Below are 15081 nucleotides of genomic sequence, written 5' to 3' on the forward strand. Positions count from 1 at the left end.
TTCTGCAATCAGAAATTATTCCTGTAGGGATTTCTGTACAGTCAGAAATTATTCCTGTGGGATCCCTATACAGGCAGAAATTATCCCTACAACCAGAAATTATTCCTGTACAACCAGGAATGATTCCTGTGGGATTCCTGCAATCAGAAATTATTCCTGTGGGATCCCTGTACAGCCAGGAATGATCCCTGCAATCAGAAATGAACCCTGCAACCAGAAATTATTCCTGTAGGATTCCTACAATCAGAAATGATTCCTGTAGGATTCCTACAACCAGAAATGATTCCTGTAGGATTCCTACAATCAGAAATTATTCCTGCCATCAGAAATTATCCCTGTGCCTCCAGGTTTCCCTCCCATCCTGCTGTAGCTGATCCTGTGCAGTCACAGCTCCATACCCCAAACAAAACCAGAATTTTTGCTTCCAAACTCTTGATGGCCCTTGAGGATTTTCACTGGAATATGTGATATTTTCACTGGAAAAGTGTCCCAAGTTTGCACATTGTCCATCCCTATGGACAGAGGGAGGTAAAATTGCCATTCCTTGGGAAATGGGGAGAAAAGCAAAAACTTCTCTTGGTCCCTCCCCACTGCTTCAGTACAACAAACTTTGTGTTGGCCATAAAGATGGGGAGGTTGAGCAATTCCAAGAAAATTTTGGGCATTTAAAAGCTGGAAGTGAAATAAGATTGTGGTTTATTCAGTATTTATTTTGCAAAATCAATATTTTCTTCAAAAGTTCCGTCAGTTTATTCAAGGAAATTGTTGTAGCAGCTGGGACAGAAATAGTTTGGGTCCTTCATTCCTGTTTGTAATTCTGTTTTTATTTAGGAGCAAGCCTTTGATCCATATGAAACCTTGTCCCAGGATATTCTCTCTCCACAATTTCATGAGCATTTTAACAACTTAATGGCCAAACCTGCTGTGGCTCTGCACTTCCAGGTGAGTGCCAATGAGAAATCCTGAATGGTTTCATTCTCATATTTCAAAGGTTGGAATTCTGTCAGTGATTCTTTGCTTCAACCAAAGGAGAAATCCTCAAGGTCCTTCCCCTCCTTCAGTGTGGGATATTTTGATTTTGCCTCTTGTACAAACAGGGCACAGCTCTGACCCATCCAGGGGTGGTTTGCAGGTTTTTTCTCCTCACACCCTGTATGGGACCAGAGGGTGAATTCTCCCACTGCCACTTTGATTTTACCTTTTAGAGGCACTCAAACACCATATTTTCATTTTCTCCTGTGCATATCCAAGGCCTCCTTCAGCCCTGAGGTTCTTTTTCTGGAATAATTCCTCAGTAATTCCTTTGTCACTGCTGGCCAGCAGGATAATCTGTGATTCTTTTATTGGTTTATTGCTTCTTTCTGCCTGTGCAGCAGATTTATTAATTAAAAATAATTCATAAATTAGGGAATTAAATAATAATATAAATATAGAAATAATTAATAAATTAGGGAATTATTTTAATTAAAAATAATTAAAAATAACCAGCTGCTCAGGCTGGCTTGGTGTTCAGAAATGCCCTTGGAGAAGCTGCTGAGCAAGTGAGGTGCTCCCAGTTAAACCCAGTTAAACCCAGTTTAGGGGTACTGGGACATCTCTGCAGGATGAGATCCCTCTGAGCTTTTCCTTCAGGGGCTGTTTCCTCTTCAGTATTCCTCAATATTAAATTCAGTATTTCATCAATATTAAGGAAATTCTTATTCAATATTCCTTCAGAAGGCTCTTTGCCTCCTGCCCCCCCTAAAAATTTAAAGCTCAAAGCTGGAATTTGATTCTTTTATTCCAGATTAAATTGGTATTTTAGTCAGGTGGTGAATCTGGCCTCCTTGCTGTCCCTGAGGTAATTCAGTCTCTCCTCAGACGGAAAGTGCAGGAATTTCACCACTGGCTGGAAAAATCTCTCCTCATCTTACAGCCTGAATTACTGCCTCAGTAACTCCTGGGAATGGAAAATGTTTCTCATTTTTGAAGTGATAAACCTTAAAAAGTGATTCTCACTTTCTGAGGGTGATACTGATTTCTGCAGTACCCAGTGAGGCCTCCATATTTCTGTGGGGTATCGGGCATAATGGGAGCCCAGTGAATATTCTGAATATTTCAGTGTAAATAAATAATCCTGGTTTTTCTCCTTTGCAGTCCACAGCTGAAGGATTTAAGGAGGCTGTCCAGTATGTCCTGCCTCGCCTCATGCTGATCCCAGTCTATCACTGCTTGCACTACTTTGAGTTGCTGCAGGTAAATGGAGCCACACTCTCATTTCTGGCTGAAAATAATTATTCATGTAGAAAATCTGAGCTTTTAAATAGCTGGTTATATGTTTACTTACGCCCTCAGAAAATTAAAATTATTTGACACCGTTACTTGGTTTCTGAAAATTAAAAACTTATTAAAAAAATCTTCAAAAGCACCTGTTGCTCCCATATGAACATTTAAACTACATTTTATTAAACAAATCTTTATTGAACTTGAATTCCAATATAGTTGAAAAAATTTAAAGTTTAATTAAATTTAAATTTAAATTTAAAGAATTTTAAAAATCTGAAAATTGAATACACAAATCTAGTTTCTTCCTTCTATGAGTTCTGAATTTTTTGTCCATTCAGAAGCTAAGCAGGATTCATTCAGAATTCTCAGTCTCAGGTCCCACTCCAGTGCAGCTCTGTTTATTTTTATTATTTCAGAATAATCCATTCTTAATATTCAACCATTTGTCCCGAGTCCTAGGTGGAATTAGCTGAGGATAATGTAAGAAAGGTTCTGTTTGCCCCATTGTGCAAAGTTTGTAATGCTTTGAGGGTAAATGAATTATTAACTGACAGGGATGAACTGAATTAAATGGGTACAACAGCCCGTGGCTGTAGCTGACATTTGGAAATAGCAGCAGTTATTTTTTACTCTGGGAGTATTTTTTTTTACTCTGGGAGTAATTTTTATTAAATAAATAAATTTTATTTATTTTATTAAATAAATAAAAATTACTCTGGGAGGTTCTCAGTGTGAAATCTGAGGCTGCACAGGTGAGTTACAGGGATTTCCTTTGTCTTTTAAAGGATTTACTTGTATGAAGGAGGAAAACAGAATTTATCTAAAATCCAATTTTAAAATCTAGGAGTTGGGTTAACACCAGGTCTGTCATCAATATTTAGCACAAGCTCCTTTTTTTTTTTTTTATTTCTACCTCACTCTTGTTTTCCTCATGTCTGCTGTGATTTTTTGCATATCCTGATTTAAATAAATAAAAAAACAAAGGATGATTTATTTTGACCTATCCCAAATGAATGGATTGCCAGTATTTTGCAGAAAAGTTGAAATCCCAGAATGGTTTGGGTTGGAAGGGACCTTAAAAATAATCTGATTCCAACCCCTGCCATGGGCAGGGACAGCTTCCAATACACCTAAATTTGTGTGATTTCAGTACATTTTAAACTATTAGGCATTTCTAGTGATAGTCAGTTTAGAAAACAGTTTAAAAAAACTTTAAAAAAACCCAAACAATCTTAATTTTCTACACCTTCCTGATAGGAGAGTGGGGGACAGGAGAGTCAAGCTCTGCCAAGGGAGGTTTAAATTGAATATCAGGGAAAATTTCTTCATCAGAAGAATCTCTTTCAAAATAATGAACTTCCCTTTCCATGATCATCACCTGTGTGGGACAATTCTGTGGGAATTGTGAAAATCCTGCAGGTTGAAAAGCCAGAATTGGGGCAGGGACCTGCCTGGTGCTGAGCTCAGGCTGATCAATGCCCCATTGTGTCCCAGAGCTGGGAAAATGCATCAGGAGGAAATTTAAGCATGGAATTTAAGGATGAAATCACCTGCAGCCACAGCTCCGGGGGATTCTGAGCCTGGAGCTGCTTTTAGAAATGAAAAATATATTGTGGTTTTTTATCCTTTTTAGAGAAACATTGCCACAGGTGCCCTTTAAAGCAGAGTTTTTTTGCTATTTTTGATAAATGAAGCCTGGCAAAATAATTTTGTCGTGTTTTTATTTATTTTAAAGGATCATACACCATGAAAAATGATCATTTAGCAGTGAAAACATTTAAATTTGACATTTTTCCACAGAGTGTGAGATTTCTGAGTAGAATCTGACACTTGGCTGTCTCACAGCCTTGTGAGCAGAGAACAGAAATCTGAAATATCACCCTGGAGAAATGGTCAATCCAGAGTATTTTGTTGTGCTCCCATGAGTTACAGGTTTCAAATCTGCATTTTATGTTGTAGTTTGAAAAAATCCTGAATTTACAGCAGGGATTTTTAGAAATTTTTAGGTTTGGGGGATTTAAAAAGTATTTATTCAACAATTCTAATATATTATTGTAATAATTATAAATATTATTATTATAAATATTGTAATAAATATTATTACAATGATATAATATAATATAATATAATATAATATAATGTAATGTAATGTAATGTAATGTAATGTAATATAATATAATATAATATAATATAATATAATATAATATAATATAATATATATATATATATTATAATCTGTTATATTAATTATATTCTATATTAAATACAATACATAACATTAAAAACTGGTATTGCTTCTCTGTTGCCATTGCATTTGCCTCTAGGAATTATGGCTGAAAACCAAAATGAAAGCAAAAAAGCAACAAAACGTTATTTTCACAGTTTCAGTAGGGAAAGAAGCTCAGATTGAGACTTTTACTCCTTGAGAAAGTTACCAAAAACCCCCTCTGGATTGGCAGGTGAATAAAATAATTATTTACACAAACACAAGCCTCAATATTTGCTTTTTTTGCAAAACAACTAAACTGAAATTAATAAAATTAATCTGAAATTATCTGAAATTATCCCTCAATTGCTTCTCCCACCCTCAGGATTCTGCATTTCACACCTTTTCCATGTTCTTTGCATTTCCATGGCCGGCAGCAAGGAAAAAAATAGAATTTCCAGAGGCAGACATCTGATTTTTCCCTTCCCTGTGCTGTTCCTCAGCTTCCCAGAAATTTTGAGCCAACAAAACTCTTCCTTTCTTGAATATGGAGGTTGTTTGGGCATGGAAATTAAAAATTTGGTAATTTAAACAACATGGGAGTGGTCAAATCCTGTTCTCTCAGTTGGTTTTAGAATAAACTGAGGGATCCCAGCTGAGGGAATGTAGTGGGGAAAGGAAAAGAAGGATTCTGCCATGCCAGTGAGTGTGAGGAAGATTTCTGCAGGTAAAACAGAGTTTATCCCAAACTGCATGGCAAGCTGCCATAATTTTGCCCACCAATTTATTAGCTTGAATTTACTTTTTAAAAATTCACAGAATCCCAAACTGGTTTGTGTTGGAAGGGACCTCAAAATTCATCTCATTCCAGCCCTTGCCATGGGCAGTTCAGATGATCTTGGATGTGAAAAGGGTTAAAAAGAAAAATTTTTTTCTTTTTTTTTTTTGAATTTTCAAGGTTTTTAGGTACCACCTTAAAGAACCAAAGAGGAACTTTCAGGTTTTGCTCAAAGCATGTTGCTACCAGGGGGATGGAGATTATCTGAAAATCTGTGGAATTCCCTAATTCAGGAAGTTTCTGTTGAGTGGTGGAGATGGATTTAGCCTTTATACCCAGGCAATACATTTGTTCTCACTGTATTTACATTTTTCTGCAGTAGCAAATCTTCAATTTCAGACTTTATTTTGTTGTTTGCTCTGTGCAAAATCCTTGAGTTTGCTGAAGGTGGCAGAATTCAGGATGATAAGAAGCAAAGAGAGTCTTGCTCCTTCTTGTCTTAAATTTGGATTGTTGAGATGAACTCATGGAAGGAAGACAGACAGAGTTCCATAAACCAGCTCTGAACCTTTGGCTATTTCAAACCTTCAAATTCTTGAATTTAACCAGTTTTAAACAGGATGTTGTTGGTGATGTAACAGGCAAAATAACACCTGACAATTAGCATTAACGGGTAAAGGGTGGGTAAATTAAAGGGTAAAGGTTTCTAAACTTGATGAATATCTACTGATTCTTCCTGAAGCTCTGACAAATATATTTAATTTCACGCACATCTACTTTTGGTTGGGGCTCTGTAAAAAGTCACTGACTTGAAATCACCAAAATTCCACCGAGTGCTTCTTTCAGTGTTGTTGCCCTGCTGGAATTGAGGCAGAATGTGAAAGCAAAGCAATGTTTGTTGTGTGGCAGCAATTGCAGGAGTGCAGTGAGGATGAGGAGGACAGGGAGTGCCTGAAGCAGGCCATCACAGCCCTGCTGAACCTGCAGTGCAGCATGGAGCGCATCTACAGCAAGCACTCGCCGCGCCGCCGGCCCGGGTAAGCACCCCTGCCTGCCCACGTGCGTGAGGGCGCCCACGGCCCTGGATCCGGCTATCTGGTGAGGGGCGAAGGCCAGGGCCCCTGTGCATCAGAAACCAGCCCCCCTCAGCGTCTTGGCCTTGGGCTGAGCGGGCGAAGGCCAGGGCCCCTGTGCAGCTGAAGCCAGCCCCCCTCAGCGTCTTGGCCTTGGGCTGAGCGGGCGAAGGCCAGGGCCCCTGTGCATCAGAAAGCAGCCCCCCTCAGCGTCTTGGCCTCGGGCTGAGCGGGTGAAGGCCAGGGCCCCTGTGCAGCTGAACTCAGCCCCCCTCAGCGTCTTGGCCTTGGGGTGAGCGGGCGAAGGCCAGGGCCCCTGTGCATCAGAAAACAGCCCCCCTCAGCGTCTTGGCCTTGGGCTGAGCGGGCGAAGGCCAGGGCCCCTGCGCATCAGAAAACAGCCCCCCTCAGCGTCTTGGCCTTGGGCTGAGCGGGCGAAGGCCAGGGCCCCTGCGCATCAGAAAACAGCCCCCCTCAGCGTCTTGGCCTTGGGCTGAGCGGGCGAAGGCCAGGGCCCCTGTGCAGCTGAAGCCAGCCCCCCTCAGCGTCTTGGCCTTGGGCTGAGCGGGCGAAGGCCAGGGCCCCTGTGCATCAGAAAGCAGCCCCCCTCAGCGTCTTGGCCTCGGGCTGAGCGGGCGAAGGCCAGGGCCCCTGCACATCAGAAAGCAGCCCCCCTCGGCGTCTTGGCCTTGGGCTGAGCGGGCGAAGGCCAGGGCCCCTGTACATCAGAAAGCAGCCCCCCTCAGCGTCTTGGCCTCGGGCTGAGCGGGCGAAGGCCAGGGCCCCTGTGCATCAGAAAGCAGCCCCCCTCAGTGTCTTGGCCTCAGGCTGAGCGGGCGAAGGCCAGGGCCCCTGTGCATCAGAAAGCAGCCCCCCTCAGTGTCTTGGCCTCAGGCTGAGCGGGCGAAGGCCAGGGCCCCTGTGCATCAGAAAGCAGCCCCCCTCAGCGTCTTGGCCTTGGGCTGAGCGGGCGAAGGCCAGGGCCCCTGTGCAGCTGAAGCCAGCCCCCCTCAGCGTCTTTTGGCCTCGGGCTGAGCTGGGGGATAGCTCGGAGCAGCGCGGTGTGAGACAATGTACTGGTTTAGGGCAAATTTGTTAAAGAACCTGCAAAGGAGGGCCCCTCCAGAAAGCGAAACCCACACGGCCTCTCCCCACAACCGGTTCGGGAAAAAATTCCTCGGAGAGAGGTGGAAAGAACCTGTTTATTTGACAGACACAGCATTCCCCAGCACACAAAATGAACAATACCAGATGACACCGCTCTGAGAAAGATGGCAAAATCAGAAAGTCTCTTTTGGGGGTGGTGGTTGCTCTGTTCTCAGTCCCTCCGGCGCTGGGCCAGCCGCTGCAGCCAAACCCTTGGGGTTCCCGGGTCCCAGTCCGGAGCAGGTTCAGATGGAGAGGAGAAACAGTCCAGGAAGGAATTGGACTCTTTAGCTAGAACTAGCTAATAAGCAGAGGCAGAAAGCAGAGCAGAAGCAAGAGCAGAAAAAGAGAGCAAGCAAAAGCAGCAAGCAAAAGCAGCAAGCCCAAAGCTGGAAGTAAAAAAAAAAAACAGCTCTGTCTACTGCTTGTCTCTGTGTCCTGATAAGAGAAACCCAAACAAAACTTCCACTCTTCAGTGCTGGTCTTAAAGGCACAGAACAGAGGAATGGGGATATACAAGCATCATAACGTCACCCCAGGACAGACGAATTAGGAGGCGACCACTTGCTGGGGGTAAACTGTCGGTTTATTACAACAAGGAGGGGAAACACCCAGCAAATGGCCCCGAACAGGGGGTGAGAGAGGGTTTTAAAGGAAAAGGGGGGAAGAAGGCAGGGAAACCCAGCTAACCAATAGAAATACATATTTGGAGGTACGAAACATAACTGATATACCAGAGTAACCAACTGTTATAAATCATAGGAGGGGCTCCGGGGCTACAGCCAACCATAACTCCCAGAGAAAAGAAAATTCTCGAAACCTGGGAGGAGAAAAAGGGGTGATTGACTGAGCCCAAGGAGGAGGCACTTTCACTTTATAAGAGAAACCAGGGGAGGAGCAGTTTCATTTCCATAGCAACCTAACTGGCAGGGTCTTGGGAAAGGAAGAAACCATTTAATACAGAAAATGGGGGGAGCAAACTAACAAACTTAAGAACACACCACAGCATCTCCCCGTTTCTTATCAAATAAAATTAAAATTTTAGACAGTCTATGCAACTCAAAAGGAAGGTGTCTGCGGCTTGTCTTGCTAATCTTCGCTTTCTTCGAGTTGGAGTTCGCTAGCTTACTTATGTTCTTGAGGCAGCTTAAGAACACACCACAGCACCCATGTGCCAGGGAGGGACAGAAACCCCCTTTTCCTGCTGGAAAATCTCTGAGTTTCCTTGTCAAGGCATGTCTTGTTGCCAGTTTTCTTTGTAGATGGAGCAGCAAGCAAAACTCATCCACTTGTCATTATTCACTCATAATGTGAATAATCGTCTTGGTTTAAAAGGACAGGTGTCTGTTAAGGAAGGCAGGAGTCTCTCCTGAAATGGGAAATGTAAATGCCTTCTCTATGAATTATAATTTTGAAATTAAGGGGTTTTCAGGTGTCATGGTTTGACCCGGAAACAGGATTTCTGGGATGCTTGGTAAAGACATGAGAGTAAGAATAATAGCTTTTATTAGAGAAGAAAAATAAAAATAAAATTGAAAAATGCAATAATACAAAACAACAGAATCAGAAATGGACCTGGCACCCTGTGTCCCAGCCCCATCCAGGGGGCTCAGCCCTCCTGCAGTGCCAGCTGTGGCTCTGCTGCAGCACGGATCCTGCACAAGGGGGGAGTTTTCCTCTGCAGCTCCAGGGCTGCTGCAGATGGGCCTGGGCTCCCTCTGGCCATGCAGGGCAGCAGAAAGCTGCTCCTCTGGCAATGCAGGGGGCAAAGGCTGCTGTGCTGGGCCAGGCTCAGATTGGATCCAGGTAGGAATGCTTGGCTCCTCCCCTGGGCGGAGCATCTCCCCATGGGATGCTGGGATTGGATCAGCCCTGCAGGGACACTCAGTGGCCATGGACAGCAGAGATCTCCTGGAGGGAGGGTTGGCTGGGGCAGAGATAAAGGAAAAACTGCCCCATGAACAGCAGAGAGCTGCCCCAGCTCTGACAGATGGACATGGAATACACACCCCTAAACCACATCTCACAACCCAGGACAATATTCTACTCCTGCCCACCCAAACAGTGCTTGTGGCTTATTTAGAACTTGGTTAAGGCATTTTGAGGGGAAAAAGAAAATCATTATTTAAACAGTTAATTCCGTTGATTATTTTAGTCTTTTGGGATGGCAAATCTGGAACGTGCCCACTGTGACATTTTCTGTTCCTCCTGGCAGGGAGCCAGTCTGTCGCTTCTACCACCGGCAGGTCAGGAGCAAACACTTGGCCATCAAAAAAATGAACGAAATCCAGAAAAACATCGACGGCTGGGAAGGCAAAGACATCGGGCAGTGCTGCAACGAGTTCATCATGGAAGGAGGGCTGACCAAAGTCGGGGCCAAACACGAGCGCCACATCTTCCTCTTCGACGGGCTGCTGATCAGCTGCAAGGCCAACCACGGGCAGTCACGGCTGCCCGGCTACAGCAGCGCCGAGTACAGGCTGAAGGAGAAGATCGTCATGAGGAAGGTGCAGGTGGTGGACAAGGAGGACACTGCAGAGTACAAGCACGCCTTCGAGCTGGTGTCCAAGGACGACAGCAGCGTGCTGTTCGCGGCCCGCTCGGCCGAGGAGAAGAGCACGTGGATGGCGGCGCTGGTGTCGCTGCAGTACCGCAGCACCCTGGACAGGATGCTGGACGCCGTGCTGCTGCAGGAGGAGAACGAGCAGCCCCTGAGGCTGCCCAGCCCCAGCGCCTATCGCTTCGTGGTGGAGGACTCTGAGGAGAACATCGTGTTTGAGGACAACCTGCAGAGCAGGAACGGCATCCCCATCATCAAAGGGGGCACGGTGGTGAAGCTCATCGAGAGGCTGACCTACCATATGTATGCAGGTATTCTCAGCTGGGGTATTCATCCTTTCATCTGCCCAGGGAGGTGGTAGAGTCACTGCAGAGGGGGGCATATGTGGCCCGAAGTTTAGAGTCCGGCTAGCTGAGGGCGAAAGGCCGACGCCCCTCTGCAATTCCTGGCCAGCTCCCCTCAGCGTCTGAGGGCCTCGGGCTGTGCTGGCTGCGGACTGGCCCACACCGCTGGTATAGGGGAGGAACGGAGCTGACCATTTCCCGGGGGTTAAACATCGGTTTACTGAAGGTGTTGCGGGATCCAAACACCGGGAAACCAACGGGGAAAAAGTTTTTCCATAGGGGGTGAAACAGGAGTATAAAGGAGGGGGGTGGGTACAGGCGGAACCAATCGGGAAAGGTGAGGGGATGAACTTCACAGAACTGACACTCCATGGAGACCAATAATCAAAAGGTAAAGGAGGTGTCCTGGGACCCCAGCCAGCCACCATCTCCAGAGAGGAGAAGGTTCTCGAAACCTGGGAGGAGAAAGGGAGAGATTGACTGGGCCCAGGGAGGAAACAACTTTCACTTATAAGGGAAACCAGGGGAGGAGCAATTACATATCGGCAACTATGAATAGCGGTTACTATGGCAACTTAGCTGACAGGCTGGCAGTGGCGGGAAAAACTGGGGGAACGAAACCATTTTACACATAATAGGGGAGAACAATACATAAATTGGGGGAATAACACAAGAAACTTAACAACACACTACAACAAGTCACCATCCCTCAAAGAGTTGAAAAAAAGACTGGATGTGGCACTTGGTGCCATGATCTGGCTGAGGTGTTAGAACATGGGTTGGACTCGATGATCTTAAAGGTCTCTTCCAACCTAGAATTTCTGTGATTCATCCTTAGGGGTTTTCCTGCTTGTAATGAAATGGAAAATAACATCTGCAGGGAGTAAAAATATGTTATTAAATCACCTGGCTCTGCAGGAAAAGCTGTAAGAAAATTCTGAGTATGCAAATGTTTCATCCCCTAAAAAAACCACAAAAGTGTTTCCATGTTTCATCCTGGCCAAAGTAATGGAGTTGTGACAGGCTGAGGCTCTGTGAAGGAAGTAAAGGGTTGAAGGTTATATTTATTATAATTTTTTTTAATCTGTGTTTTTTTTATTACTTTTTTATATTTTTTTTATTTTTTTATATATATAAATATATATATATATATTTATATTTTATATTTTATATAATATTATATAATGTATATTATATATTTATATATTATATATAATATATATTATATATATTATATATATTACATATATTATATATATATTATGTATATAATATATATTATATATTTATATATAATCTAAATAAATATATAATATATTTATATTTATATTTTTTATATATATAAATATATATATATATATATATATATATATGCATTCAGCCCACCACTCTGTCAAGTATCTGGGTTGGAGGTTTTATTTATTATATTTTTTCTTTTTTATTATTTATTTTTTAATTTTTTAATGTATTTTTTATATTTATTACATTCAGTCTGCCACTCTGTGAAGTATGTGAGTTGAAGGTTATATATATTATTTTTATTTTACTTTATTTTACTTTATTTTTTATTTTGCTATATTTTTTTAAATTTATTACATTCAGCCCACCACTCTGTGAAATATCTTGGTTGAAGGTTAAATTTATTATATTTACTGTGTTTTTATTAATATTGTTTAAATTTTTATTTTATTATTTATGTTATTTTTTTATTTTGCTGTAATTTTTACATTTATTACATTCAGCCCACCACTCTGTGAAGTATCTGAGTTGAAGGGTGTTTTTTTAATTTTATTTGATTATTTATATTTAATTTTTTATTTTGCTGTATTTTTTATACTTATTATATTCAGCCTGCCACTCTGTGAAGTAACTGGGTTGAAGGTTATATATATATTTTTAAATTTTTATTTTCTTTTTTATTTTATTTTATTTTTTATTTTACTGTATTTTCTATATTTATTACATTCAGCCTGCCACTCTGTGAAGTATCTAAGTTGAAGGTTATATTTATTTAATTTTTTAACATTTTTTTATTTTTATTTTTATTTTTTAAATTTTTTTTTTTTGCTGTATTTTTTATATTTATTACATTCAGTTCACCACTCTGAAGTATCTGGGTTGAAGGTTATATTTATTATATTTACTGTATTTTTATTAATATTTATTTTTAATTTTTATTTTATTATTTATGTTTATGTTATTTTAATTTTTACTTTTGCTGTATTATTTTATATTTATTACATTCAGCCTGCCACTCTGTGAAGTGTCTGGGTTGAAGGGTTTTTTTTAAATTTTATTTTATTGTTTATATTTAATTTTTTATTTTGCTATACTTTTCGTATTTATTACATTCAGCCCACCACTCTGTGAAGTATCTGGGTTGAAGGTTATATTTATTATATATTTTTTTAATTTTTGTTTTATTACTTTTTTTTTTTTTTGCTGTATTTTTTGTATTTATTATATTCAGCGTGCCACTCTGTGAAGTGTCTGGGTTGAAGTTTATATTTATTACATTCGCTGTATTTTTTATATTTATTACATTCAGCCCACCACTCTGTGAAGTATCTGGGTTGAAGGTTATATTTATTATATATTTTTTTTAATTTTTATTTTATTACGTATTTTTTATTTTGCTGTATTTTTTATATTTATTACATTCAGCCTGCCACTCTGTGAAGTATCTGAGTTGAAGGGGTTTTTTTAAATTTTATTTTATTATTTATATTTAATTTTTTATTTTGCTGTATTTTTTGTATTTATTACATTCAGCCCGCCACTCTGTGAAATATCTGGGTTGAAGGTTATATTTATTATATATTTTTTTAATTTTATTTTTATTACGTATTTTTTATTTTGCTGTATTTTTTATATTTATTACATTCAGCCTGCACTCTCTGAAGTATCTGGGTTGAAGTTTATATTTATTACATTCACTGTATTTTTTATATATTTATTACATTCAGCCTGCACTCTGTGAAGTGTCTGGGTTGAAGTTTATATTTATTATATTCACTGTGTTTTTTATATTTATTACATTCAGCCTGCACTCTGTGAAGTATCTGGGTTGAAGGTTATATTTATTATATATTTTTTTTAATTTTATTTTTATTACGTATTTTTTATTTTGCTGTATTTTTTATATTTATTACATTCAGCCCGCCACTCTGTGAAATATCTGGGTTGAAGGTTATATTTATTATATTTACTGTATTTTTATTAATATTGTTTATTTATTATTTATGTTGTTTTTTATTTTGCTGTAATTTTATATTTATTACATTCAGCCCACCACTCTGTGAAGTATCTGGGTTGAAGGTTATATTTATTATATATTTTTTTAATTTTATTTTTATTACTTTTTTTTATTTTGCTGTATTTTTTATATTTATTATATTCAGCCTGCCACTCTGTGAAGTGTCTGGGTTGGAGGTTATATTTATTATATTTACTGTATTTTTATTAATGTTGTTTAAATTTTTATTTTATTATTTATGTTATTTTTTATTTTGCTGTATTTTTTATATTTATTATATTCAGCCTGCCACTCTGTGAAGTATTTGGGTTGAAGGTTATATTTATTATATATTTTTTTAATTTTTATTTTATTATGTATTTTTTATTTTGCTGTATTTTTTATATTTATTACATTCAACCTGCACCCTGAAGTGTCTGGGTTGAAGTTTATATTTATTATATTCACTGTATTTTTTATATATTTATTACATTCAGCCTGCACTCTGTGAAGTGTCTGGGTTGAAGTTTATATTTATTATACTCACTGTATTTTTTATATATTTATTACATTCAGCCCACCCTCCTATGAAGTATCTGGGTTGAAGTTTATATTTATTATATTCACTGTATTTTTTATATATTTATTACATTCAGCCTGCACTCTGTGAAGTGTCTGGGTTTAAGGTTATTTTTATTATATATTTTTTTAATTTTTATTTTATTATGTATTTTTTATTTTGCTGTATTTTTTATATTTATTATATTCAGCCTGCACTCTGTGAGTGTCTGGGTTGAAGTTTATATTTATTATATTCACTGTATTTTTTATATATTTATTATATTCAGCCTGCACTCTGTGAAGTGTCTGGGTTGAAGTTTATATTTATTATATTCACTGTGTTTTTTATATTTATTACATTCAGCCCACCACCCTGTGAAATATCTGGGTTGAAGGTTATATTTATTATATATTTTTTAAATTTTTATTTTATTATGTATTTTTTATTTTGCTGTATTTTTTATATTTATTACATTCAGCCTGCACTCTGTGAAGTATCTGGTTTTAAGGTTATATTTATTATATATTTTTTAATTTTTACTTTATTACGTATTTTTTATTTTGCTGTATTTTTTTTATTTATTACATTCAGCCCCCCCTCCTGTGAAGTGTCTGGGTTGAAGTTTATATTTATTACATTCACTGTATTTTTAATATATTTATTATATTCAGCCTGCACTCTGAAGTGTCTGGGTTGAAGTTTATATTTATTATATTCACTGTATTTTTTATATTTATTACATTCAGCCCACCCTCCTGTGAAGTGTCTGGGTTGAAGTTTATATTTATTATATTCACTGTATTTTTTATATATTTATTACATTCAGCCTGCACTCTGTGAGTGTCTGGGTTGGAGTCACCATCAGCATTTTTCAGCCTGTCAGTGTCAGAAAGCCCAGAAGTGAAGGCTTGA

At 39.2% G+C, this 15081-nt stretch overlaps 1 protein-coding gene across 2 annotated transcripts in view; it reads left to right on the forward strand.

The window, feature by feature from the left end:
• The window catches only part of SOS2 (SOS Ras/Rho guanine nucleotide exchange factor 2), a 62881-nt gene that overhangs the window by 29479 nt on the left and 18321 nt on the right, over nucleotides 1-15081 (forward strand). For both annotated transcript variants that reach the window (XM_074544136.1, XM_074544135.1), the window contains exons 7-10: nucleotides 832-942; nucleotides 2137-2235; nucleotides 6159-6286; nucleotides 9684-10339. In XM_074544136.1, the coding sequence (XP_074400237.1) occupies nucleotides 832-942; nucleotides 2137-2235; nucleotides 6159-6286; nucleotides 9684-10339 (994 nt within the window). The remainder of the gene's footprint in view (nucleotides 1-831; nucleotides 943-2136; nucleotides 2236-6158; nucleotides 6287-9683; nucleotides 10340-15081) is intronic.

Source organism: Zonotrichia albicollis, chromosome 6 (assembly GCF_047830755.1).
Source record: "Zonotrichia albicollis isolate bZonAlb1 chromosome 6, bZonAlb1.hap1, whole genome shotgun sequence".
Taxonomy (NCBI): domain Eukaryota; kingdom Metazoa; phylum Chordata; class Aves; order Passeriformes; family Passerellidae; genus Zonotrichia; species Zonotrichia albicollis.